Source organism: Mus musculus, chromosome 6 (genome assembly GCF_000001635.26).
Source record: "Mus musculus strain C57BL/6J chromosome 6, GRCm38.p6 C57BL/6J".
Taxonomy (NCBI): Eukaryota; Metazoa; Chordata; class Mammalia; order Rodentia; family Muridae; genus Mus; species Mus musculus.
In genome coordinates, this window is record NC_000072.6 from 56,012,198 (window position 1) to 56,036,081 (window position 23,884).

Consider the following 23,884-nt stretch of genomic DNA (forward strand, 5'->3'; position numbering starts at 1 on the left):
CACATCCCCAAACTGGGTGTCATTTTTTATACAGTTGAAACTAAAGAGGTAAAAAACAAAAATCTTAAAACTTAAAAGGATCTTTTCCACATTGTAAAGATCTTACTAAACACTTTTCCTTATGTTCATGGAAAGTTAATGAACTTAATTACTAATATTTTGTAGCACTATTCAAGAACAATAACCCTGCATTTCTAAATACTGCTCTTTGTGCAAAAAAAAAAAGGGGGGGCTTTCAAATACATTGTTACGTACCTTAAAATTCTATGTGCCCTCTGGGAGGGTGTACACACTCCCTCCCTCTGCATTCAGAAGCCCGAAGGAGCCATGTGTTTGCCTCTCTCCTCACCATCTGCTAGCTGACATCAATCCCCTCTCTGGCTTCCTCCAACAAGGCAGCCTTGTAAGAACGCTTGCAGAACAGTTCATGGGCTTTGGCAACGCAGTGAGAATTGGACTTGTTTTCTCTATTGCCTTCTCTCTGTAGTGAAGCTTTCTCCAAACTTGGACAACTTACATTTGAGAATTGCAATCGCTCATTGAGAAAGAAGTGAGCAAAGATTTCACTTCTCCATGGGCCTAGCCTTTCTTGGGTGTTGTGGAGGCCAGCTGTGACCAGGTTAGCCCCTTCGCAGCTTGCTGCTGGATCAGCCAGTGCGTCCTTAGCATCCTAATCTTTAGTACATGTATTGATTGCACACCTGGGGAGCTGTGACAGAACTGATACTCACGCAAACCTTTTGAATAGTGACTGAGCAGTGATCACTCTCATATAGAAGGCAGATGGCAGTTTCGAGAAAATGGTTCTTGTGACTAAAGCCCTGATGGGTCGGAGACATTCCAACAACACATGGAAGTGGAAGAGCAGAAGGCCAAGGAGGCTGCAAATGTGTGACACTCAAGAAGTCACCCTCATCACAGAGAGAGACAAAGGACACCATGGACTCTGGAGAAGAGGTATCTGGATCCCAGTCCCCCCTTTTCTCTTAGTAGCTGTGTGTCTTGGCTAGAACGTACGTCTCAGAAAATCAGGTTTTACCTTGCAACATGGTGTGAGAACAGGCATCTGAGATGCAGTGAGAAGGTCATAATATGTAGCCAGGTCAGGGCACATTTGGTGAACTGACAAAATTCCAGAGGACAGATTAACGACTGTTCAGACCACCATGGAGGGTGGAGGAAGAGAGAGGAGCTGCACCCCTAAAAGCCTAGCAAGAGGGACCCTGGCACTAGGGGGGTTACCAGTGTCTGCAGTGTGCTGGTACATGCATAAATCTACCTGACTGGTAAAAGCATGACACACAAGCATGGAAAGACATACAAGAAAATTGAGATGAGAAGGTGGTTGGACGAACAGCCGTATCCTCAGTCAGAAGCCGAGACCTTCTGCCCCAGCGTGACAAAATGTCACCTGTGAGGGGAACTCAGTACCACACACCAGTGAGGAGAACTCAGTGCCACACACAAAGGCTCCATCTCCACCAGCTTTTCACAACGGCCCCAACCGAAGTGAAAGACATTTAAAGATTAAGTATGTTATATGTTTTTATTTCGAGTAATTTGTTAGATAACAGAATTTCTGTGTTCTTAACTCAAATGCTCCCCATTATCAGGAGCCAAAATGTGTTCAAAGCTGTGGCCAGAGCAAAAGCCTAAACAGCTGTTTACCCGAAGAATCAATCTGAGGGAGATAATTCCTTCCCTCAGAGGTCGATGTGGACAAACAAAGATGTCTCCAAGACTTCTGGGAGATCTCTCTCTCTCTCTCTCTCTCTCTCTCTCTCTCTTTCTCTCTCTCACAAACACACACACACACACACACACACACACACACACACACATACACACATACTCCCCAGCCACATAAAAACTTTTGTAGATTGATTTTGAACGGCAAATGTTTTAAGAGGCCATTTCATGGGTTATTAACTGAAATAAGTTGTTTAGAATTGCATATTTTTGATACTGGTCACATTCATAAAGATTCAATCCTTGTGAAAAAGTGAAAATGCATTCATAAAGAGAGCAGAAGCCTCAGGTGTCCATCAGAGGGCTCTGCATACTGTAGAGCAGTTTGCAGACACAGTGGCCTCTTGTACTTACACTGGAGTGTTCAGCACGGGTCGGTGATTTCACCAGTGCCCATGTGTAGTTGTTATTTAAAGCTCTCCAAGGCATACATCTGCATTACCATCTGTCATTTCACTTGCAGTTTTCATCTGTCTTGAGAGTGGGGAGGGACATGATCAGCTGGAGTGTGTCTGTGGGGGGGGGGATGGGGAGTCCACAGCAGCCCCAAGCTGAACCCGGATATATATATATATATATATATATATATATATATGCCTAGGCAAAGAGACGTAGAAACCTGTATGCTTTGTAGATAATCCCTTTGAACTGTGGTAAATTAAACATCTAAAAAGTTTACAAAATTCCACAGGCTAGAATGCCTTACAATAAGACAGTTCAGTTCTGAGGAATCTCAGAAATATTTCAATTACCTATTTTTTTGACAGTGTTTCTCTGTGTAGCCCTGGCCATCCTGGAACTCACTCTGTAGACCAGGCTGGACTCGAACTCAGAAATCTGCCTACCTCTACCTCCTAAGTGCTGGGATTAAAGGCATGTGCCACCACTGGCCGGCTTACCTATGCGTTTTAGTGATAAATTTGACTCTGTAAAAATTTAAGAACCTTTTGTTTGTGTGTCTGTGTGTGTGTGTGTGTGTGTGTGTGTGTGTGTGTGTGTGTGTGATGGGCTCTACTAAGAGACTAAAAAGATAAGCACAAGTTGTGAGTAAATAATTGTAAAGTTTTAATTAAGAACTAGTATCTAGAATATGTAAAGAATTTTGAAAATTCAACAATAAAAAATCCAATTGGAAAACGAGTGAAGATGCGAAGAGGCACTTCACAAGGAAAATATATACATGACAAATAAGAACATGAAAAATGTTTAATATCACAGTCCCTTTAGGTGATGCAAATTGAAACCACAATGAGCAATCACTACATGATGAGAAGAGTATTCAGGAAAATCATGACAATATGAAAGGCTCCTGAAGATGAGAGACCAGAGCATCCCACTCTGCTAGCGAGGATGAGAAACCGTACAGCTGCTGTATGGTATCATAACCTTAAACATTCAGTTGCTAGAAATTGTACTTCTGGGCACTTATCCAAGAGAAACAAGAGATTTCATTCACACAAAAAGCCTCTACACAGTGTTCAGCGCAGCTTTCTTTGTAATCGCCCAGCATTGAGGACAACCCAGGTGTTCTTCAGTAGGTGAATGCTTAAGCACACTGAAGCCACCCAACATTGCTCTATAGTGAAAAGGAAGGTGTTGCTGGTTCAGGCAGTGATGAATCTTCAGAGAATATGCTGAAAGAGAAATGCCAGCCCAAAGCCTCCTCCTGCAGAACTCCATGCTCATCAAATTGTTGAAGGAACAAAATCCCAGAAATATAGAACAAACTGGTAGTAGGGGAATGGGTTAGTGAGACATAGGTCTACCTATATACACGCCTGCTGAGGGAATCATGTGATGACAGCAATGTTCTGAATATTACGACATCAATACTATGGGGTCACTCTGATATTGTTATAGTTTATTAAGATGCTTGATTGGCAAGAAATTGCCTAGCGGTTATAGGGATTCCTTCTGAATTATTTCTTTATATTTCTGTGCTAAGAGTTGTTTTTATTTGAAGTGATTTTCTCAACGGTATAATGAATTACAGTCTCAAATATGTGAAAAGACAGCAAAAACGTTCAGTGTTACTAAGATTTGTTGAATTCTAGAAACTAAAAAAAAAAGTATAATAACTTATAGCTACCCCCAAAAGGACATTTGAAGCAAAATATTAAGCTTTTTGGGAGAAAATATGTTTTCCACTTATGTTTAAAAGAAGACACTGCTAATAGAGTGTCCGGCAAGGCTGTTGGTTAGGAGACAGGCAGCTGGAAGCAGTGAACTGCTTCCTCTCACTGCCCCTCAACATGAAGACTTTCTTTCTCAAGCAATCCTTTGGCAGTCTTTCTTTTGTTCATTTGGTTGGTTGGTTGTTTTGGTTTTTGGTTTGGTTTTCATTGTCTTGGGTTTCTGCTGTCATCATCATTGTTGATGTTGTTGTTATTGGGTTTTGGAGACAGGGTTTCTCTGTTTAGCCCTAGCTGTTCTGGAACTCACTCTGTAGACCAAGCTGGCCTCGAACACACAGAGATCAACTTGCCTATGCCTCCCAAGTGCTGGGATTAAAGGCCTCTATCTCTTTACAGGAAGTTTTTTGGTGGTTTTATCTGTTTGCTTGCTAGTTTGTTGTTTAATATTGGCAAAGGGCATCAGCTGACTCATAATATAGAGCTTTCCTCTGAACAGGTCAGTATGTCTTACCTGCTTACTTGAGCCCAAGCCTGTGGTGGTATACATATGATTTTTGTCTTTGGTTTCTTTGAAGGAATACAGTTTTCTTGACATCCAAACAGTGTGGACAGGGACTAATCTCTTTTGCTTTGTGCTATTTGAAATGCTCTTTGATAAGTAGCAGGAGAGAGTGGCTAGGAACAGGGAATTAGTATTAGTTGCTGGATTTGAAACCCTCCCTTTGCTGTTTGCTAATGGTAAGAGCACTTTTTTGTCAGTCTTGCAAGGATCATGGGGCCCTGAGTTCCACGAGACTTCATGTCCTCCTGAACAAATCTGTGATCTTTGAGACAACTGTGGTGGTGGACTGGCATCTCAGTTTCACTCTCCTGTTCAGATGGAGATTCCTAAGGCTGTTCCCTTTAAGGTTGTTAGGGCTAATGGGGTTGGAAGAATGCCTGGCACTGGAGAGTACTAGCAGTCTGTAAAAGGTAGTAATAGGTGCCATCATTATTCCTTTCCTCATCAAGGCATCAAGCTCTGGACTCAATTGATACCAACTTAAGTGTTGCAATTTGCTGTGGCCCCTTGATGACAAGCTGCTAACCTTTGTGCCTCAAGTTCCATATTTGTAATCCCAGGCAACCTTACCCCTGAAAACCAGTTTTTAAACCTGCCTCTGAATTTTCAGTAGGATTCTAAAGTGGAGTTGGTTTGTGTTGATTTCCCTGATACTTACACTAAGAACTCAACGTAGACTCCGGGTGTTGCCGTTGTTTGTAATATACAATTATTGCTGCAGAGAGCAGGGATGACCAAGTTAGTTATTGTTCTCTCTCCATCCCCCTTGCCCTGGTGCCTGAGAAACAGAGCATCCCCATGGCAACCACAGCAGCTGGTCCCTAGATAAGAGGAGCTGGAGTAGGGCAGCAGCAGCCAGTGCAGCCGAGTAGAGCCCCAGCGCGGTGAGAAGAACTGCCTTTACCTTCTCGGCTCAACGCCTGCACTGATTGGTAAGTGCTTCGTATTTTTACCCAGGAACTTTGGCAATAAAAAAAAAAAGGCCAGCTTTCAGTAACTTATTGCTTCCTTGTGTTTGGTGGGACAAAGCAAAGCATGTTGAATGTTCTTTATGGAGCAAGGCTAAGCTGGGGCTCCCCGGGGCGAACAAAGTCACGGTTGTTACATCAGTTTGCTGGTGTTGTGGGGGTCTTGACCTCTGTGATAGTCTGTGTCCTCTCAAACAAAACAGCGAAGCTTGGAGATGAGTGTGGTGGGTGTCTTCATACTCACTTGAGGCCCTGAAGGTCTGGGCAAAGTGCGCTTGTCTCCGTACATCCTCACATCTTACTTCACAGCACAGTCAGTCCATGAAGAAGACTGCATGCAGGGTTAGGTCTCCACATGAAGGATTCTATCTGCACGTGTGGTGCTCCGGGGCTTGAGTTCAATCCTCAGTTCAAAAGAGGTTGGCAAAGTGTGCAGAGCCAGAGGGAAGGCTAACCGGGCTTACACTGGGCTGTGGATATTGTTTTTCCAAAACTTTTATTGCATCAAGTAAAGCTAGACCTAGTTGTGTGGCAGATACTCCTTAGAATGTTATGTGACTAACAGAGTATCTAGTGGCTCCCGAGACTTGCTTCTCTTCATCCTGAGGCCTGGAAATGGGTGTCCTCTGCCTTTGGGTTGTGCCTTTGGGTGTGCTAATTTCATCAGCAGCTTTGGAAAAGGCTGGCACTGGGATGAGATTGGTATGACAATTTAGATTAACTTAAATATAAGTTCGTGATTACTGTGACTAAGTGAGCAGAGAAGGCATCCACCTACAGAAGGATCCGTGTGTGCCTGGCTTCTGGCTGGACTCGGGTCCTTTTACAAGCCCTAGGGAAGAGATGCTGGTACACCCAGTTACAGACGTGAAAGCGCTCGCTTTCTTAGCCTTTTGGCTAGGGTCAAGTGTGCAGACATGGAAGCTAACTTTGCAAGGTAACACCTTGCTTCCCAGCAAGAGTGAGGAAAGTAACAGAGACTGCTTCTGCCTAGGGCCAACTCACAGTGTGTCACCTTTGGGGCAATTTCTTGCCCGTGCATTAAAATGTATATCCTTACTCTCTTAAGAGAACTCAGTGCCTGGGCCAGTTTGTGACCTCAAACTGAGCTGCAGAAGCAGCACGGCTGTCCCCTTAAAAGTAGCCTGGGTGAGTGGAGACTGGCCTCAGCAAAGTGTGCACCCGGGTTTTCATAGCTGTGCTGGCACAGGATGGCCCTCTGGCTCTTTAGCAACTTAAAGAGATACCTTCCCTGGTATCAGTGACAGTTAGGTGACAGTTATCACCAGCACTGGCTGGTAACAGTTCATGGATCTCCATTGCCAGTAGCATTTGCATTAGTGTGAATTCCAGTGGAGAGAAAGTCTGGGTCCCTTATGAAAAGAGGTAGTAAAGAGGTTACAAGGTTGTAACATATGGAGTCCTGGAAATCTCCCCAAGATCCTAAAGTTAAGGTTGCTGGTCTAGTACACACTTCCCATGGGCCACCCACATTCTCTCAAGTAAGCACCAAGAAAAGGCTTCAGCTACCCAGCCTTTATTCTTTGAGACATCTGAAAAGCAGAAAGGATGAAGAATGGTGCGGCTGTTCTATGGTTCATCATAAACTCAGTACCAGAACCTGACCTGAGAGGATATGAATCTTCTTGGTGTCCATCCTTGCAGCTTTTGTGGTGAATGCTTGAATTTGTCTGTAGAAATAATGCATGAGATTGCCGGGACTCCCCAGGGCCCCTCTAGGAGTCTTACATAATGAAAATGTCCTGGTTTCCCAGCAAATGGCTTCAGCTCAGGGTAGGTGGGCCAATGCTGAGTGAAAGAGGCCCTGCTAAAGCAGGATGAAGCAAAAAAATTTAAAAAGATAAAGAAGTCACAAGCCCTTAACTAAAGGTTAAACATCCCTATTGTAAAATCTCTGTGAGTAAGCATCTCTGAAGGCTTTAACATTGGGGCTGGAATCTGAGGACCCAAGGGAACCAATTGTTTAGAAAAAAAAAATTAACTGGTTTCCCAGAAACTCACCCAAATTACAGGGAGCAGCCAAGGGAGCAATAGAAACTTTCTCTGGCCATCATGACAAGTGCAGGGTCCTATATGAAAGCTAGGACACAGATGGAGTTAAAGGGATAATGCTTGGGTAGAGTGGGGAAATGAGACAGACTTTCCTATTGTAGGGAGCTTCCTTTCCTCTTAGGGTGGCAGTGGAGAGCGAGGCAGGACTGTGTGGTTGTCTCACATCAACACTCAACAGGCAGTGATAAGTGACCTCCATCAACGAGACAGCTCTGAACCCAGACACTCCATTATCATCACTGTTCTTTGTTCTCTTTGAAGATCTCATGACAGGACTGTCAAAATGACATCACCCAAGATTAAAGTGTCTTGTGATTCCCCTGGTCAAAACATGCCTCTGTCAAACATCTTTGATACTCTCTTAACATAAAATCCCAAATCAGAAAAGTCTCCCAGGTCCTCCTATCAAACAGTATTCTACTCCACCATAGCTGGAGTTTAATCACACATTGGCTACCTCAGCCTGCCCAGGGGATCCTGACATCTCCAGCTGATGCTTCGACAGCAGTGGGTAGGTCCTTCCTGTTGTGGTCCATGGCTGATAACACTGCTTATCTCAGATGAGGGCAGGTTCTCCCCAGCTCACCATCTGCATGAAAGAGAAACCTCTAGTGTTTCTTGGGATTTTTCAGTTACTCAGCTGCTCCTCATCAACTGTCATAAGCAATGGTATAGAACAGTTGCTATCCAATAGAAAGCACCTTCAATGTGTTAAACATGGGGTGATCCAACTTCATCTTCACGGGGACTCCATGGGGAAAATGCCATAGCATCAAAGTAAAGAGTACCAGCTACTGGGCTCATGGGAGATGTGATCCCAGACCAAGGAGGAATTTGCTTTAGGTTGCAGGGGAGACAGGTAACATCATAAGGGCCTAGATCTCTGCAATGATTCTGTGAGTACATGACTACTGGTAGGTCAGCCTAAACTCCCTAAACTTCAGTTTGCTTTGAGGATGGATGGTCATGGCAGACCACTGTGGGTGATTTTCAACACACCTGTGACATGGCAAAGAGGAGGAAGTCTCATCAAATAGGGCCATGTTGAGTCAATGCTTCCATGTTGAGGAAATGGTTCCTGCAGTCTTTAGCATAGAGCTCAGTCTTCCTGGATGACAGTCCCCTTTTTAAAACTCCTGGCACAAGGGGATAGTCTATGGACAGTTACAACACACTTCCTTAAGGTTCCAGGGAGTTGGCAGACTATATACCCAGTCTAAATTGATGTCTGCTGAAGTCACTCACACAATCAGTTTGCTAAGAGTCACTAAAAGCCAGGCTCAAGTGATCGTCTAATGGCCCATCTGTTCTGCAATGACCTCAGCTGGTGGGGGGGGGGGATCCCTCAGTCTTCCCAGGGAACAGTGACTTAGTCTTCAAAGCGAAGGAGTTAGCTCAGAGCTCCCAGTCTGTCATTGGGGATGGTTTGTGGTTCTTCTGCCTGTTGCAGGAACAAGACTCTCATGAGCAGAGTATCAGCTTGGTCATTTTAACCTTGTTCATTTCTCCTTGCCCTTACCCTCGCTAATATGGACACCAGCAATAAATTATCAGAAGGGAACACAAGAAATAGACTCTAATGGAGATTTTCTCAGAACCTCAGCTAATGCATTTCTCATCCAGACTTCACATGTGTCCGTGCAGAAAGAATTTTGCTCCTCCTGGGCAAGGCTCTAACTAATCACTGGGAAAGATCACACGTTTGTGTTCCAGGAAAGACAGGTGTCCAGGGACAGGAGGGGACTTGTTTTTATGTCAGGGATCCTGAGAAAAGTAACAGAAATATTCACAAAGATCAAGTTTTCCTCACTAGGTACCTGCTGCCCTCACAGGTACATGAGGAGGCAGCTGAGTTACTTTGTAAGTTCCAGTTATGAGGACCCAAGAGCCTTAGTTAACTCTGGGTTCAGAGGATTTTCTTCCTTCCTTCCTTCCTTCCTTCCTTCCTTCCTTCCTTCCTTCCTTCCTTCCTTCCTTCCTTCCTTTCTTCCTTCCTTCCTCCCTCCCTCCCTCCCTCCCCCCTCTCTCTTTCTTTCTGTCTTTCTTTCTTTCTTTCTTTCTTTCTTTCTTTCTTTCTTTCTTTCTTTCTTTCTCTTTTAAGAGATTAAAGTGCCAAGAATTCACTAGGACTAGATCAGTCTCATAGATTTTAATCTAAACTTAACTAAGATGACGTGTGATAACTAAATAAATAAAGCGAACTTGTGCGCTCCTGTTCCTCACTTGTTATGTGGATATAATCATGCATTATAGAACTCAACACAGAAAATGCACAACATGATGGATGCTTGATGTTTTCTTTAGCTCTTAGTCAACTCATTTCTAACTCAAACTTGATTAGCTCCATGAACCCTTGAATAGGCAAATAATAAAGATTTGACATTCAGCACTTCCTAATAGGGAGAAAGATGACCGTGTGTGTCTGTGTGTGGTTTTGTGTGTGTGTTGTTTTATTTTGTATTACATTTCAGATTTTGCAATAAACCATAAGAAGAATACATGGAAAATAGGACTGAGATAGGATCTGTAATAGTAATCACTTGATATTTAATGTATTTATTAAATAAATAAGTGGATGAATGAACAGAAGAGACTTACATACTTAGATACTGTTTTTAATTTCTCCCGTGCCAGAAAAGACTCTCTCTCTCTCTCTCTCTCTCTCTCTCTCTCTCTCTCTCTCTCTCTGTCAACTGAGGATGTCCACTGAGATGATGACCACCGAGCCAGTGCCGCCTCTGGAGCTTTCAGACGACATACTAGGCAAGCTGGATCCTCAGTGCAGCCCCTCAGGTAAATGCTCCCTCTGGCACATCTGTCCGCAGGCCACAGGAGGGTCTCTGCCGCCATACTGCTGTCAGGCAAGTCTGAGAGAAGGGCCCCTGAAACCCGATAGCCAGTGCCTTCTGGTGACAGGCTACACCAGATGGACAGGCAAATAGCCATGGGTCTGTGGGGTTCGCCACGTAAATATCAGTGGAAGTACTGGAGAGAAGTTCATTCCAATGAGAGAGAGAGAGAGAGAGAGGGAGAGAGAGAGAGAGAGAGGGAGAGAGAGAGAGAGAGGGAGAGAGAGAGAGAGAGAGAGAATCATTGTCCTGTGTTTTGGATTTGACAGAGTCCCAGGCAGAGCATTTTTGAGGCAATAAATGGAATGTGGCAATATAGCTTGTTTCCAGTATTTTCCAGCACACTTAAACCCCATGTGCAGCGCCAATAAAATATTTCAAATATCTCTCTTTGCCTATCAAGGCAGAATTTTAAATAGCCCCTTTCTGCTTTATTGTCAATCTGTTTCCTTTCCAGAACTGACTTTTTGCATAACCTTTGTAATGAAAACACCAAAAACATTTCTGCCTCTACCCATTTCTAAAAATGAGACACTCAGACTTTTGATGGATGGGCCTCTTGCATATTCATAGTCTTTGTTAATGCCTCGTCTGGCTATGGCTCCTCTCATCTCCCCTCTCCTCGATTGCCTTCAAGATATTTTATGTTCAGGATTCCTCCAAAAAATAGGGAAAATTACAATTGAAATGAAAGTCAAAATTGAAACAAATGTCTCACTCTCTGCACTAGGTGCCGAGTAGCACCTTAGTAGCCCACCCCTAACAGATTTATATGCAAGGTATGCCTTCAGGGACCCCACAGCTGGGCAGCACCCATCCTAAGCACCATCAGTCAATCAATACCTATTGTGTGTCTATCATGGGGAAGGGTAATAAGCCTCAATGTGGTAACAACTTTGAAGAATTACAGTGTCTGCCAGGCTGACAATCAAGCTGAGTAGCGCCAAGATGTCGCGTGATCCTTATCAATAACCTGGTCACATTTGTAAACAGGAGATGAAAGTAGAACAACCACAGGCTTAGTGTGGGGATTAAATGAGGTCATTTGTCCAAGAATGGGATGAAGCGTTTGGTAAAATGTAGTCAGAGAGAAACGGAAAGAGCCCAAATGTGCAGCAAAATCAGAACAATCTCCCCAGGCCTCCTTTTCATATGTAGGTGAACTTCACGCAGCCCAGTGCCATCCCAGTACAAACGCAGTAAGTATTGATTAGACTGAGGCTGTTGGTAGCATTATCAATGCTTTTCATTTAGAGGAAAAGCTGACTTTTCAGTATCACCAAAGAGAACCATGACATGTGGGGTTTTTTTCTTTCTTATGTTTCTATATGGGGATGGCTGATGATGCATGCACATTGTGTGTGGTTACTAAGTATTTCTAGTGTAACGTTTCAAAACATCTGGACTATGTAGTCTAAGAGACTACAAGCAACTTGGAGGCAAAAATGATTTCTTACCATTTTACTTCTAGGATCTAATAAATCATTTGACAGGTAATAATAGGTGTTAAAAATGTTGTTTGGCTAGAATCATGAATGACTTTGGGTATGTCTCGTCCCACAAAATTGAACTGAAAGTTTTACATATTTAGTCATCAGTATTTTAAAGTAATTTATCTGAACATTTCCTCAAAGAAATATATAAAGAAAGAAAAGTGGGAGCCAAGAATAACCATACACATGTAAAATTCCTGCACTTAGGAGAGTGAAGCAGAAATATTACAAGTTCAAGGCCAGCCTGGGCTACACAGAGTCTTGGGGGTGGGATGGGGAGGGAGAAGGAAAGAGGACAAACAAGGAAAAAACAAGAGAGTGGGAGGGGCGAGAAAGTACTGAAATGTTAAATCAACCTTTAAATCCCCCATATCTATAGAAATGCCCAGATTGTATCCAGGCCACAGTTATGAGCGTTCAGAGAAAATGTGTAATTTCTTGGTAGATTCATAATAGAATAGCTCTTTAGAATAGGCCTATTTGAATCCATTCATTCAAAGACATTTTGAACAAACATGTACTTGTGATGACTAAAATGATTTCAAAAACAAAGTAATATCAGAAATAATACTGACATCACCCTTTAAAATATTATCTGAGCAAAATTGCTATTCATATTCAAGAAATTATAAAGACTAGTTAGGGCTGGGTTTAACAAAGGCTGACAGGCTGACAACGTTGGGGCTTCCTGCAGATCTGCTGGCAGGTCAGACTGAGCAATGACATGGTGCACAGGTGACATGTATCAGATCTCCAAAACACATGCACATTGATTAGACGTCACCTCCACTTAAACGATGGAGATGATATCAATGGGTTTAGAAATTATGTCCGGAGTTTCCAAACTCAGCAAGTGGGAGACTCAGGATGTGAACTTGGAGTAGAGTTAGTTCAACTTGCATCTAGAGAGCGTTGGTTGGAGAGAGATGCAATGAAGAACAAAATCCCCCAAAGTGTGTGACCTTTGTCTCCTTGAAAACTGTCTGGAGCAGGAGACTACAGGGATTAATCATTTCAGAGCTATGCATCAGGGCTCCAGCAACGGCAGAGAAATGCAAAGCAGAGCAGAGCAGAGCAGAGCAAAGATGCCTGGGTTTAAGATGCAGGCTGGACAAGGTTTTCAGGAGCCAAGGGATTGGTCTGGAGTCATCACCTGTGAGAACCTCTGATGATGTAATGGTACAAGCTGGGATGTCCAGGATCTAGTAAACGTGGCTGTGAAAAGCAAAGAGATCAGACAGAAAACAACGTTATAATTGTATAACCTTATAAAGAGGAGACTTGGCAAAAACACGGCCAGAGAGGAAGGTAGATGCTGAAGTCTGAGTGGGGCTTTTCAAGAGGACTCAGCAGCTCACAGAGGTAAAGCAAATAAGAGATTCACCTTATACCCTAGTGAAACAAACCAGGATCTAGGAGCACGTACCACCTTGGCCTTGTGGGCATTTAAGGAAAATGATTCTTGAGCAAAAGAGCCTGAACAGTGAACAGTGAACCTACTGTTCCTGCAGAAATTCAGCTCAAGAACTGGTCACATTTTTTTCTGCTTGTCTTTGCCCTAATAACTTTCCTGATTTCTCTAAATTTAAAGTTTTACCAGGGTTCTGGCTCAGTGGTTAAGTTCACTGGTCAGCCAACGAGGAACAGTTAGGACCATCTAGAACTCCAGTCCCAGCGGGGGATACCAGTGCCCTCTTCTGGTCTCTCCAGGAACTGCATACACAGGCATACATGCAGGCAAAACACCCACATGTATAAAACAAGAATAAGTGTTAAACACTATTTAAACTTTGCTGAGTTCTGATTTTCTATTTTATATACAAACATAAGCAAGTGCATTTTGGATATTCCATTTGGTGTGGTAAAAAAATAAGCACTTTTCTGGCCAAATGACCTCTGTCCCTAACATCAAATATGGTTAAGAAACGAACCAACTCACGACCCAATTGTGTTATTCCTTTTCCTCTTTGAACCCATTTCCTCTTTGGAACCAGATGACCTTTCAGACCAGTTCATTAAGGACTGTGACCTCAAAAAGAAGCCAAGGAAGGGGAAGAATGTACAGGCCACTCTGAATGTTGAGTCAGATCAAAAGAAACCCAGGAGGAAAGACACACCAGCAGTGCACATCCCACCTTTCATCCCAGGTAAGGGGCGGGACATGTTGCTCTCTGTGGCTGTAATGGCAGGCCTGTAAGACCCGACACCATCAACACACGGGGAATAAAGTCCCCACAAGCTTCCAAAGCTCCCATGAGCATCTACATCCAGCAGACATGGGGTGGCGTCCGGAGGTTTGAAAGCTACGTTGTTTGCCTTCTCCGGTACCAGCCCACAATGCACCTATGCACAACACTTCCACATTAGGATCTGCAAACGTGACTACTTGACCCTCTTCCTCTTTCTGCTCCTCTAACCATGCAGGTGTGATTTCGGAACACTTAATCAAAAGATATGATGTTCAAGAGAGAATTCCAAAGGCCAAATCAGGCCCAGCTCTTCATAACTCTGATATGGAACAAAAAAGGCCAAGGAGAAAAGACACGCCTGCCTTGCACATGCCTCCCTTTGTTGCAGGTAAAAAACAAAAACAAAAACAAAGCTGGTCTAGAACATTCACAGCAGGGATGGGAGCACTCTCGAGGTGCAAGGGACATGCCCTATGCCCTGTGTCCTGGCCCAGCAAGCTGTGTTGCATTCACATGCCCAGGAGAAGGGTATACGCACTGCTGCCTTCTGGGTTTTCCTTCATTAGTAGTTCCCCAGGGGATGACTTGGGGGAGGAGAAGGCTGAGAAATAACTCCTGCTTCATCAGACCTGGTCAAATTCACTCAACCATTGAAACAAATATCGGTGGGATCTTGAGAAGAGGTGAAATTCCTGCTTCCCCACCTTACATGGATTGTTCATGCTAGAGCCCGTGGATAACTTCCCAGATTGTATGGACCAATTGTCAAGACCTGGGACAGAGATAGAGGAAGATAGAGAAGATTCACATCAATATCCTAATACATGTCAGATCACACACGCATGCATGTGTAATAAAATGAGGTATTGTCTTTGTCCCTGGGAAGTTGGTGAGTGAATGGGAAAAGAAGCAAATGGAATCACAGTCAGACTATGACTCTGCAGACTTAGCAAAGTTTCTTGAGTCAGGGAAGCTCTGCCTTAAGGACCTTCAGTGGCAAACATCGCTGCAGGCACACAAACACACACACACAAACACACACACACACACACACACACACACACACACACACACACACACACCCTGCTTCTCTCACTGTGTTAGCTGAGGTGCTTTATTTCTGGAAGCTTTTCGTATATAAAGAATTGGCAGTAACCACAATGCTAGTTAAGCTAAGAAGGACAGAGCCTTTTGGCGGGTATCCAGAAAGACTCGTGCTGGTTCTAATACGGCTGTTGAGAGGAACTCACAGGCAAACACACCATAGAGACATATCTCATTAACCCTTGGCAAGTGGAAGCTGGACAAGGATTCACTACCCCTTCTAAATCTCATGCTAACCATCTCCCTCCCTTAGGTTAATGAGCTTATTTGACAAGTCCAACTGCCTGAATGGAGCCTCTGTGGGGAGGCCTCTAAGGCTTCCCTGCCAGGCCCGGGCTTTGTTCGAACTTGGCTCACAGTTGAAAACTGCATGGCAGAGAGTGTTGGTTGTGATTGGTCAGAAACACATACCAAGAACTGTCTAAGAGAAAAGAAGTACTTAGTCTACATTGGGGGTGGAGGAGAAGGAGCCAGACAAAATAAGGATGATGCAGCAGGTAACAGTGAACACCAACAGGACAGTTGGGAGTCAGAAATCAAAGCAGTGCACTCATACAAAGCAAAGAGAGTCAGAAATCAAAACAGTGCGCTCCTGCAAAGGGAAGAGAGTACCTCCGTTGAAACTGGCACATGTCTGTTCTGCTCAGGGGGAGAAATCCCTTGGTTTGGTTTATGAGGACAGGTGCCATCTTTGTCAAGACTCCTCAATGTTTGAGGAACATCTACTTAATGCAGATAGCTATGGTTTGGATGGTGCCTAGGTGAGATCTTGCTTAGAATTGGCACAAAGACCCAGGACTAGAAATCTTGGCCCAACACCAAGATTCCTTGGCTCAACATGCTAACATCTTACAAGCAGCCAAGTTTCCTTAGCTCTAAGTTCTGCTCTACACAGAAAGAACGGAACTGACATTTGCTAGAGCTTTACTAGATCTGAGTCTTGTTCTAGACGTTGAATGTGTGAGAACGCCAGAACGTGACTGTTGCTCAACGTTTCCTGTCCTGCAAACCATGATTTTAGCAGAGGGTCTATAGGGTATTGATGGAGAACTACAGAATGAAGCCTGGTCTTAGGAGATGGCTCAGTGGATAAAGCGTAGGGCTCCAGTTTCAGTCTCCAGACTGACCTTTTTTGTGTGGGTGTAGACATAGAGCCTGTATCCCCAGGGATCATGAAGTAGAGGCAAGGGATGCCAAAGGCAGGCTGGCTAGCTAGCCTGGCTGATTGTTGAGCTCCAGATTAAGAGACCTTGTCTCAGTATATAAAATGGAAAGTGATTGTGGAAGATACTTTATCTAAAGCTCTTGCCTCTACATATACACGTGTACACATGTGCCTGTAAACATGTAGACTCACGTGCATTTGTATACACACATGACAAATTAAAAGGATAAAGAGACTGAAGGCTCAAGTCTCTCTTACAGTATCAAACCCTTGAGGAAATGCAGATTATTTTCCTAGTAGGTAAGCTGAGACTTGGGTGGCTGGAGTGAGCTCCTCAGTGGGGACTGATGACCAAGGGAAGAGCTTTCGTTTTAATGTCTCCCTCCCCTCAGAATCACAGTCCTGACTCCTCAGGAGAACAGAGACCAGGAGGAAGTCAGATCCCATCAGTGTTGCTCAAACTGTCCTCAAATGCCCGAAGTGACGAGAACAGGAGAGGCTGTAGTAGCATGCTCCCATCCCTATGTTCTCTGAACAGGGTACCCAGAAAAGTCGACACTACTCTGAGCTTCTGTAATGGGTGTCCTTCCGATACTGTGACAAAACACTGGAGAAAATCAACTTAAAGTGAGGAAAGTTTTGTTTGCCTTAGGTTTTCAGAGCTTTGGTTCATAGTTGCTTGGCTCTGTTGCCTTTGAGTCAGCAGCAAGACAGACCATGGCAAAATGAGGTACATGGTAAGACAAAGCACTTCATCTTGCAGTGGCTTGGAAAGAAATGCAGGGTGGGGATAGGATGCTAATGTCCTTCAAGGATCTAACTTCCTGCTGATAGGCTCTGTATCCAAACAGCTCCACCACTTACAGACATCAGCAGCAACTGGAAGTCCCATTAAGAGCCCAAACACAATATATCCTTTATCATTCGCTTATAAAATATTACAACCAATGCTTACCTGTGTTGATATAAAATTTGAGTTCATTCTGCATGTTAAATTATTTTCTGTGCCCCTGTGGACAGACTGTTCCACTTCAGGAAGGGCCAGCCTTTACCATTTAATATGTTCCTGCTCTTCTTGCTGTCCCAGGGCCTCCTCCCACCTTCTGGCCCAGATTTTTAAGGACTACATTTCAAGGGCACCCAAAGTAACTAGAAAGTTGCTGATGATAAAAATGTAGATTTTTGTCTATTTTAAATTACCAAAAATTTGACTTAATGTAAAGAGATATCCAAGAAGGAAGTATGGAAAGTTTGACCCATTAACAAAGCTAATTCTACATGCTCCTAGCATACTGGTTTTAATTCTAAATAAAAGCAGAATGCTATGCAGATATTATAAGAGAAATTATCTCCAACTGTGCTTTATAAGTGATTTATGCAAAAGCCTTAGTTTTAGCCAGACTTGAAGTTATTTTTCTCCTCCAATAAATACTATCTAATTGATTAAAAATATAAACAAGCTAAAAATTGAATCAAATGAATAGTCATTAAGATCCACACATAGTTTTCATTAATTTGTTGCCGTTGAGTGGAGGCCAATGCTGTAGAAAAGCCCCGTGTGGAGCGCAGCTTCCAATCCCCAAGCTGAGATCTTTAGGAAGTGCTGCGTGGACTGGAAAATCCCTAATGACAGGAGTGGAGGCAGGCCGTGCAAAGCTGTGGTGGGAAGCATGGCTGGGAACCAGAGGGAAGAGACAGAAATTACCCACACTCATTTGTCACTCATTAAAGTGGCCCTGCCTTCACTAATGGACAGCATCAATGAAGTCTCCCTTGCTGAGCTTTTCTGAACTGATCAGCTCTGAAAAATGATAAAAAAGGAAGGAAGAAAGGAGGCAAGGAAGCAAGGAGGGAGGGAGGGAATAATAAAAGAGAAAGAAAAAAGACAGACAGGAAGGGAGAGAGGGAGGGAGGGAAAGAGAGGGGGAGGGGGAGAGAGAGAGAGAGAGAGAGAGAGAGGAAAAGTTAAATCAAATCTTCTGAATTTCACAGGCCAGTAAAAAACAACTTCATACTTTGCCTAAGTAAGGATTCATCTAATATATCTACATTTTGTAAAAATGGGGATATTTTAATTCTATCTTCAAATGAAGAGTGGTTCTAAAGTGTGGCCATACTGTGTGTGAGAATACACTGCTCTCTAGTACCTCCCTTTGCTCTGAAGTGGGGGGGGGGGGGGGGGGCGGCTCTGTCATCCAAGGGCTGACAGACACTGGGAAGGAGACACTCAGAGCTCAATATTTTCTCTGGTGCTTTTAGGTTTGATTTTATTAGTCTTACTGTTCCATTCAAAAGAGAAACAGACTAACAAATTATAGAAAAATAAAGTGAAAAAAACCTGTATTATTTAATTGATCATAGGTGTGGCTTTCAACTTTTAAAAATATGTATTTATGAATGGTGGGGGTGGGGAAGACAAGCAGTACATGTGCTACAATGGGTCTGTGGAGGTCAGAGGACAACTTATAGGAAATAGTTCTCTCCTTCCATCTTATGGGTCCTGGAGATCCAACTCAGGCTATCAGTGGTAATGACAAGCCACTTTACTGAGCCATGTCACTGGCCCACAGATGTGGATGTTTTGCTAGGCATGTTACCAACACCTTATTTAATTGATGTAATGCTTGTTTGTAATAAGTATTAGTGTTTTCATTTTACATATGAGAATAGAACATTTAGATGAAACAACATTAGGTCGCACTATTTGCATTAAAAGAGTGGCTAAACAGAAGCCCCCAACATTTGGCCTCCAAAATCCCTGTGCCTTTTATCCTACCATACTGCAAAGAGTGAAGGTAGCCTATGGCTTAGGACCTGTCTCTCCTTGTGTCCAGAATGGAGTCCTCTTGAATACCTCCTCAGCAAAGGTCTAACAAGGTCACTGTTTCTCCCCAGACTTGGAAGCATTTCTGTGTGTCATTGTGCCTTTGAGAGCAGTCTTGGGGCTCCAGGGACTACCTGATACTTCAATTGGATGTTTGTATAATTGCAGGTCTGACTCTGCTCCGGGATGAGAGTGCAGGAGTGATTCTAGAGGATGAAGAAATGGATGGTGACAAGCTAGCTATTTAAAGACATCTCCCCTGAGATTGCGTGTAAATAGATTACACTGGTTCCCTATGGTGATCTAGAGGGAAAAAATAGATTTGTCTCTGCTCTCATTTTGTCCTAGTCGACTCTAAGATCTAGACGCCTCCTCCCCAGGAGACCTACTACTCAGATTGCTGGTCAGGTCACCTCTTTGTCTTTCCTTTCTTGCTTTTTAACCCCACCTCCTAAACTTTCATTTTTCTATACTGTGCAAAGGAAAGTGATTTTTTTCTTCCAAAGTAAGAGAGGTGAGACCTCAGTGCTTCATGTCTGCAAGCAAAAATCCTGGATAAAAGATGGGGAGGGGGGAGGGGAGGCGGTCCTTTCCACCTGGTTTAGTAGCAGGGCAGTCCGATTCAGCATCAAACACTCAGGAGTACAGCAAGGCCACAGCTGCTGGTTAGACTGTAAGAACATTTGGACTCTAACTCATGGACTGCTATGATGAAATGTTTTTTTCTTTCTTCCTTCCTATCTTGAGAGTCCAACTCTGATCATCCTCTCCTCTGAAGACCCTCATTACAGATGTTATAATGGTTCAAGAAGAGGAAGCCAGCCCATTATGCAAGAATAAAAGACATCAAAGGCAGAGGATGCTGGTCTATGTAGGGAGGTCTTATACTTAATCTATTGTTAAAAAAAAAGAGAGTTCTTAACTATATTGGTTGTCGTGATATTTGTGAATTATGTCATAATGGGAGGTAAATAAATACCAATGTAAGGAATTTATTTTTTTAAATCTAAGGCCAGTTGAAGGTTGTTCTGATATTTTTGCCATCTCACTTATTTAGACTCTGATACGTTTTCTTATATAAGAGGTGGTGTTGTCTAGTGAACACAGATGTGCATTTGGCTCCTGTGCAGCTGGCAATCTCCAAGTGCCTGTGGGGACTCTTTGCATCTGTACTTCATCAGCCAAACAGCAGACAGAGAGGAGGTGAGGACTAAAAGGGTGAAAAGCAGAGTATCTAGTGTTCAGACCAAGGCAGGAGGCATGGGACAGCTCTGTACATACTGAGGTCCAGCTGTTTGTTATCCTTTCTGTCTTTCTGTTCCCCTTACAAAGATGTGAAAGATGCAATACATTTCAGAAATAAAGATACTTCCGCACACATCTCTGTGTCCTAGAAATTTCTCCTGACTCTTACTTATGATTTTATATATATATATATATATATATATATATATATATATATTGAGAACAAGAAGCCACAAACCTTGCATAGTTTGGCTTTGATTTGCTCGTAGTTTTGTTTTGACTGTAAAGATTGTTTTAAATCCTTGAATTAGCTGTTAATATTTAAGGATCAAACCCGAATATCTGCATGAAATCCTAGATTTCATATTGTCTTCAGAAAATGTCTGGAGAGCTGGCGTTCTAGGCAGGCTAGGCTTTACTAAAACACCCTAGCTCACCCTATGACTACTGAGTTCTAGACACAGTTCTAGAAGGCATGCACACTCTACATTTGGGGATCTGTTCCATCCCAGCTACTGACCCATTGACTTCACACTCTAACATTTTCTGGAAGTTTAGTATCCTGGTAGTAGAGACCGGGAACCTATATATCCTCAGGGCTTTCTTGTCTTCTTGCTCCAGGCAGACCAAGTTGGGACGGAGGAGGGGGTGGAGCATGAGACTGTGACCAGATTGCCAAGTGGTGAAAAGGGCCACGATAAAGTCTTTAAGCAAGCCAAAGCAATGGCAGGCGAGTGAGCAGCAGCATTAATACACCAGCAACTGAATGATTTGCAGGGGTCTCACAAAGAAAACACAGGTGCCCTCTCGCCTTATTAGATTTTCTGTTTAAACACAGAGTTCACCAGCTGCCAGGCCTGCAGGCTGTGCTTGATAACTCCCAGTAACTTGGGAAAGCACCCATCATTTCTCATGGAAACAAACTGGCTGTTCTAGAAGTGAGGGCCTTGGATTCAAGCCCTAAATGTGTGATGCTGAGCAGATCCCTGAAGCTCCGAGTTTGAATATAAGGATAATAATGGTCCTTTAAAAAAAACAAACAAACAAACAAAAACAAAAACCTTCTTTGTAGCTTGAGAATCAGTATGTAGACAATGGGTTTTGTAAGCTAACATGGCTATCCACGGAGGTTTGGGAGGATTAGAGAAGGGACGATGCCTTTCTGTGGACAATCCCCAGTTGCTTTGCTGTTGATCTGTGAACAGACCTGGGAGGTGAGAGACTCTCCGGGACTAAAGGAGAGGGACCTTGGATGCAGTGCTCTACAGTGAGGAGGGGGATCTTGTAGAGTCCATCTCCAATGGAGGGACAGGACATAAAGTGTGCAGGGATAGGGTTGCCATCCCAGTCAAAAGCTCTGACCCAGAACTGTTCCTGTCTGAAGGAACTGCAGGACAAAAATGGAGAAGAACCTGAGAGAAAGGAAGTCCAGTGAGAGGTTCAAATTGGGATCCAGCTCAAGGGGAAACCTGGGGCCCTGACACTGTTACTGATGCTGTGGTGCGCTTGCGACAGGAGCCTCGGAGAGGCCCAACAAGCAGCTGAAAGAGTCAGATGCAGATACGAGCACCCAACCAATGGACAGAGGCCAGGGACCCTTGTGGTTGAATTGGGGAAAGTTGGAAGAAGCTGAGGAGAAGGGTGCCCCCATGGGAAGACCAGCAGTCTCAACTGAACTTGACCCCCAAGATCTCTCAGACACTGAGGCCCCCAAGACATACACAGTAGAAGACTGCCTGGTCTGGCCTCAGTGAGAGAAGATGCACCTAACCTTCAAGAGACTTGAGGCCCCAGGGAGTGGGGAGGTCTGGTGGAGTAGGGGTGGGGACATCCTCTTGGAGACAGGGGTTGGGGTAGGAGATCAGTCAGGGGGCAGACTGGGAGGGGGATGAAGACTGGATTGTAAAAAATAATTTAATAATAATAATAATAATAATAATAATAATAATAATAATAATGATGATGGAACTGGTTCAGGGTATCAGGTGGGGAGAGTCTGCCACCTGTGCAGCCCTCATTCAAATGTCTTCTTTCTATTTCTGGGAAGTTGTCCCTTGTGACAGAACGCAGCCTCTATGAAAAGGGGCAAAGCCAGACAAAGTGCACCCAAACCTGGATGTCACTGCAGTGATGTGTGTTGAAGCCAAACCTCTGTCATGCCCTTTGTCCCATGTGGCCCTTTTCTGGGTAGTAGATTAGTGAGTAGACTTGTGACTAGTTCTCCATATACTGTAAATTCCCTCCAATCAAAGAATGGTGCTGATAGAAAATGTATTTCAAGCACCATTCAGAAAGCAGGCTCAAGAAGCAGTTGGCCAAGCAGTCTTTTCCACAGCGTCCTCGCTGAACCTGAATTCGTTAAGATAAAGAGATTCCACATATGAGAAGTAACTCTCTTTCAAAATTTAGCATCCCATCCAGACAGCCTTTAAAAGTTGTTGGCTGAGCTCACACAGTCAGCTTCTAATGCCTAGTTATTTCTTGGAAGGTCACAAGAGGTGCTGCCAGGTAGAACGGGACCATGAAGAAAGAGAGCAAGGTTTTCTTTTCATTACTATTGGGTCAGTTTTTCTTCCCCAGACTGTGGCATCCAAGTTGCCCTTTTTAAAGAAGAGAACGACTTAGCTTGCAGTTGTCCCAGCTACGAGGCTGGTCACATGATATTTTCCCCAGCTACAAGGCTGGTCACATGATATTTTCCCCAGCTACGAGGCTGGTCACATGATATTTTTCCCAGCTACGAGGCTGGTCACATGATGGGTTTGGAGCTACCTTTCAGTTCCTCTGAGGGAAGCGTCCTTGCCTCTGTGACTGATGGGTACAGAAAGGATGTTCACAGGAATATCAAAGCAGCGAGGGGAGACAGCCAGCTCGCCGCAGAGGGCAGCTGCGAATGCCCTTGTGCTCCCAGACACCTAGGGTCCCTGTCAGTCAATCTATCACCTTTCCGGATGTTTTGAACACAAGTGTGAACCCACAAATCAAGCCAGAAGACTGAGTCTTTTCTTCCCAAAGGCATCTTCACTGGACCCAAGCTCACTGAGCTAAGAAAGCATCACACATGAGAGTTATTTATTTTTTTTAAAGCACTGGCCAGGGTCTTTCTTTAAATCCAGACAGCCTTTATTAGCATTTCAAGAACTTGTGCTCTGTTGGAAACAAGTTCTGCCCTGGAATATCCAAAATGCCAAGTTACCTTTCTCAAGAAGAAAAGAATAAGTGTTTCTTAAGATGAGAAAAAATCCTGATACCCTAAATCTAATTCTAAGTGTAGGGAGGTGCAGGAGGAGAGGGAAGAGCCAATCAGCTAACAGTTCCTGGCAGAAACAACAAAAGACTTTCCCATACTCCTAAACATATGCTGGAACCCAATTTTGAATCCCAGGCTGCATATCAGAAACGGTTAGGTGTGAGAACTGCAACCGATCCAGAAAGGCCTCATTCTCCTTCTGAATTGTCCTTATGTCCATAAGTCTTTCTCCATGCCCAGGGGCACTGTTGTCTGTCTACACAGTTAGTGTAGCAGAG

The 23,884-nt window shown here is 43.7% G+C and overlaps 1 protein-coding gene across 1 annotated transcript; it reads left to right on the forward strand.

The window, feature by feature from the left end:
* Positions 1-5,299: 5,299 nt before the first annotated feature.
* Positions 5,300-20,492, forward strand: Ppp1r17 (protein phosphatase 1, regulatory subunit 17). Its single transcript, NM_011153.4, has 5 exons — positions 5,300-5,378; positions 10,122-10,280; positions 13,824-13,976; positions 14,254-14,406; positions 19,280-20,492. Exons 2-5 carry the CDS (start codon positions 10,187-10,189, stop codon positions 19,357-19,359), a joined length of 480 nt encoding a protein of 159 aa, NP_035283.1. The 5' UTR covers positions 5,300-5,378; positions 10,122-10,186; the 3' UTR covers positions 19,360-20,492.
* The last annotated feature ends 3,392 nt before the right edge of the window (positions 20,493-23,884 follow it).

Coding starts and splice junctions, on each gene's coding strand:
- Ppp1r17 (NM_011153.4), top strand. CDS start 10,187: ATGTCCACTGAGATGATGACCACCGAGCCAGTGCCGCCTCTGGAGCTT. Junction 13,977..14,253: donor CATCCCACCTTTCATCCCAG/GTAAGGGGCGGG, acceptor CTAACCATGCAG/GTGTGATTTCGGAACACTTA. Junction 14,407..19,279: donor CATGCCTCCCTTTGTTGCAG/GTAAAAAACAAA, acceptor GTATAATTGCAG/GTCTGACTCTGCTCCGGGAT.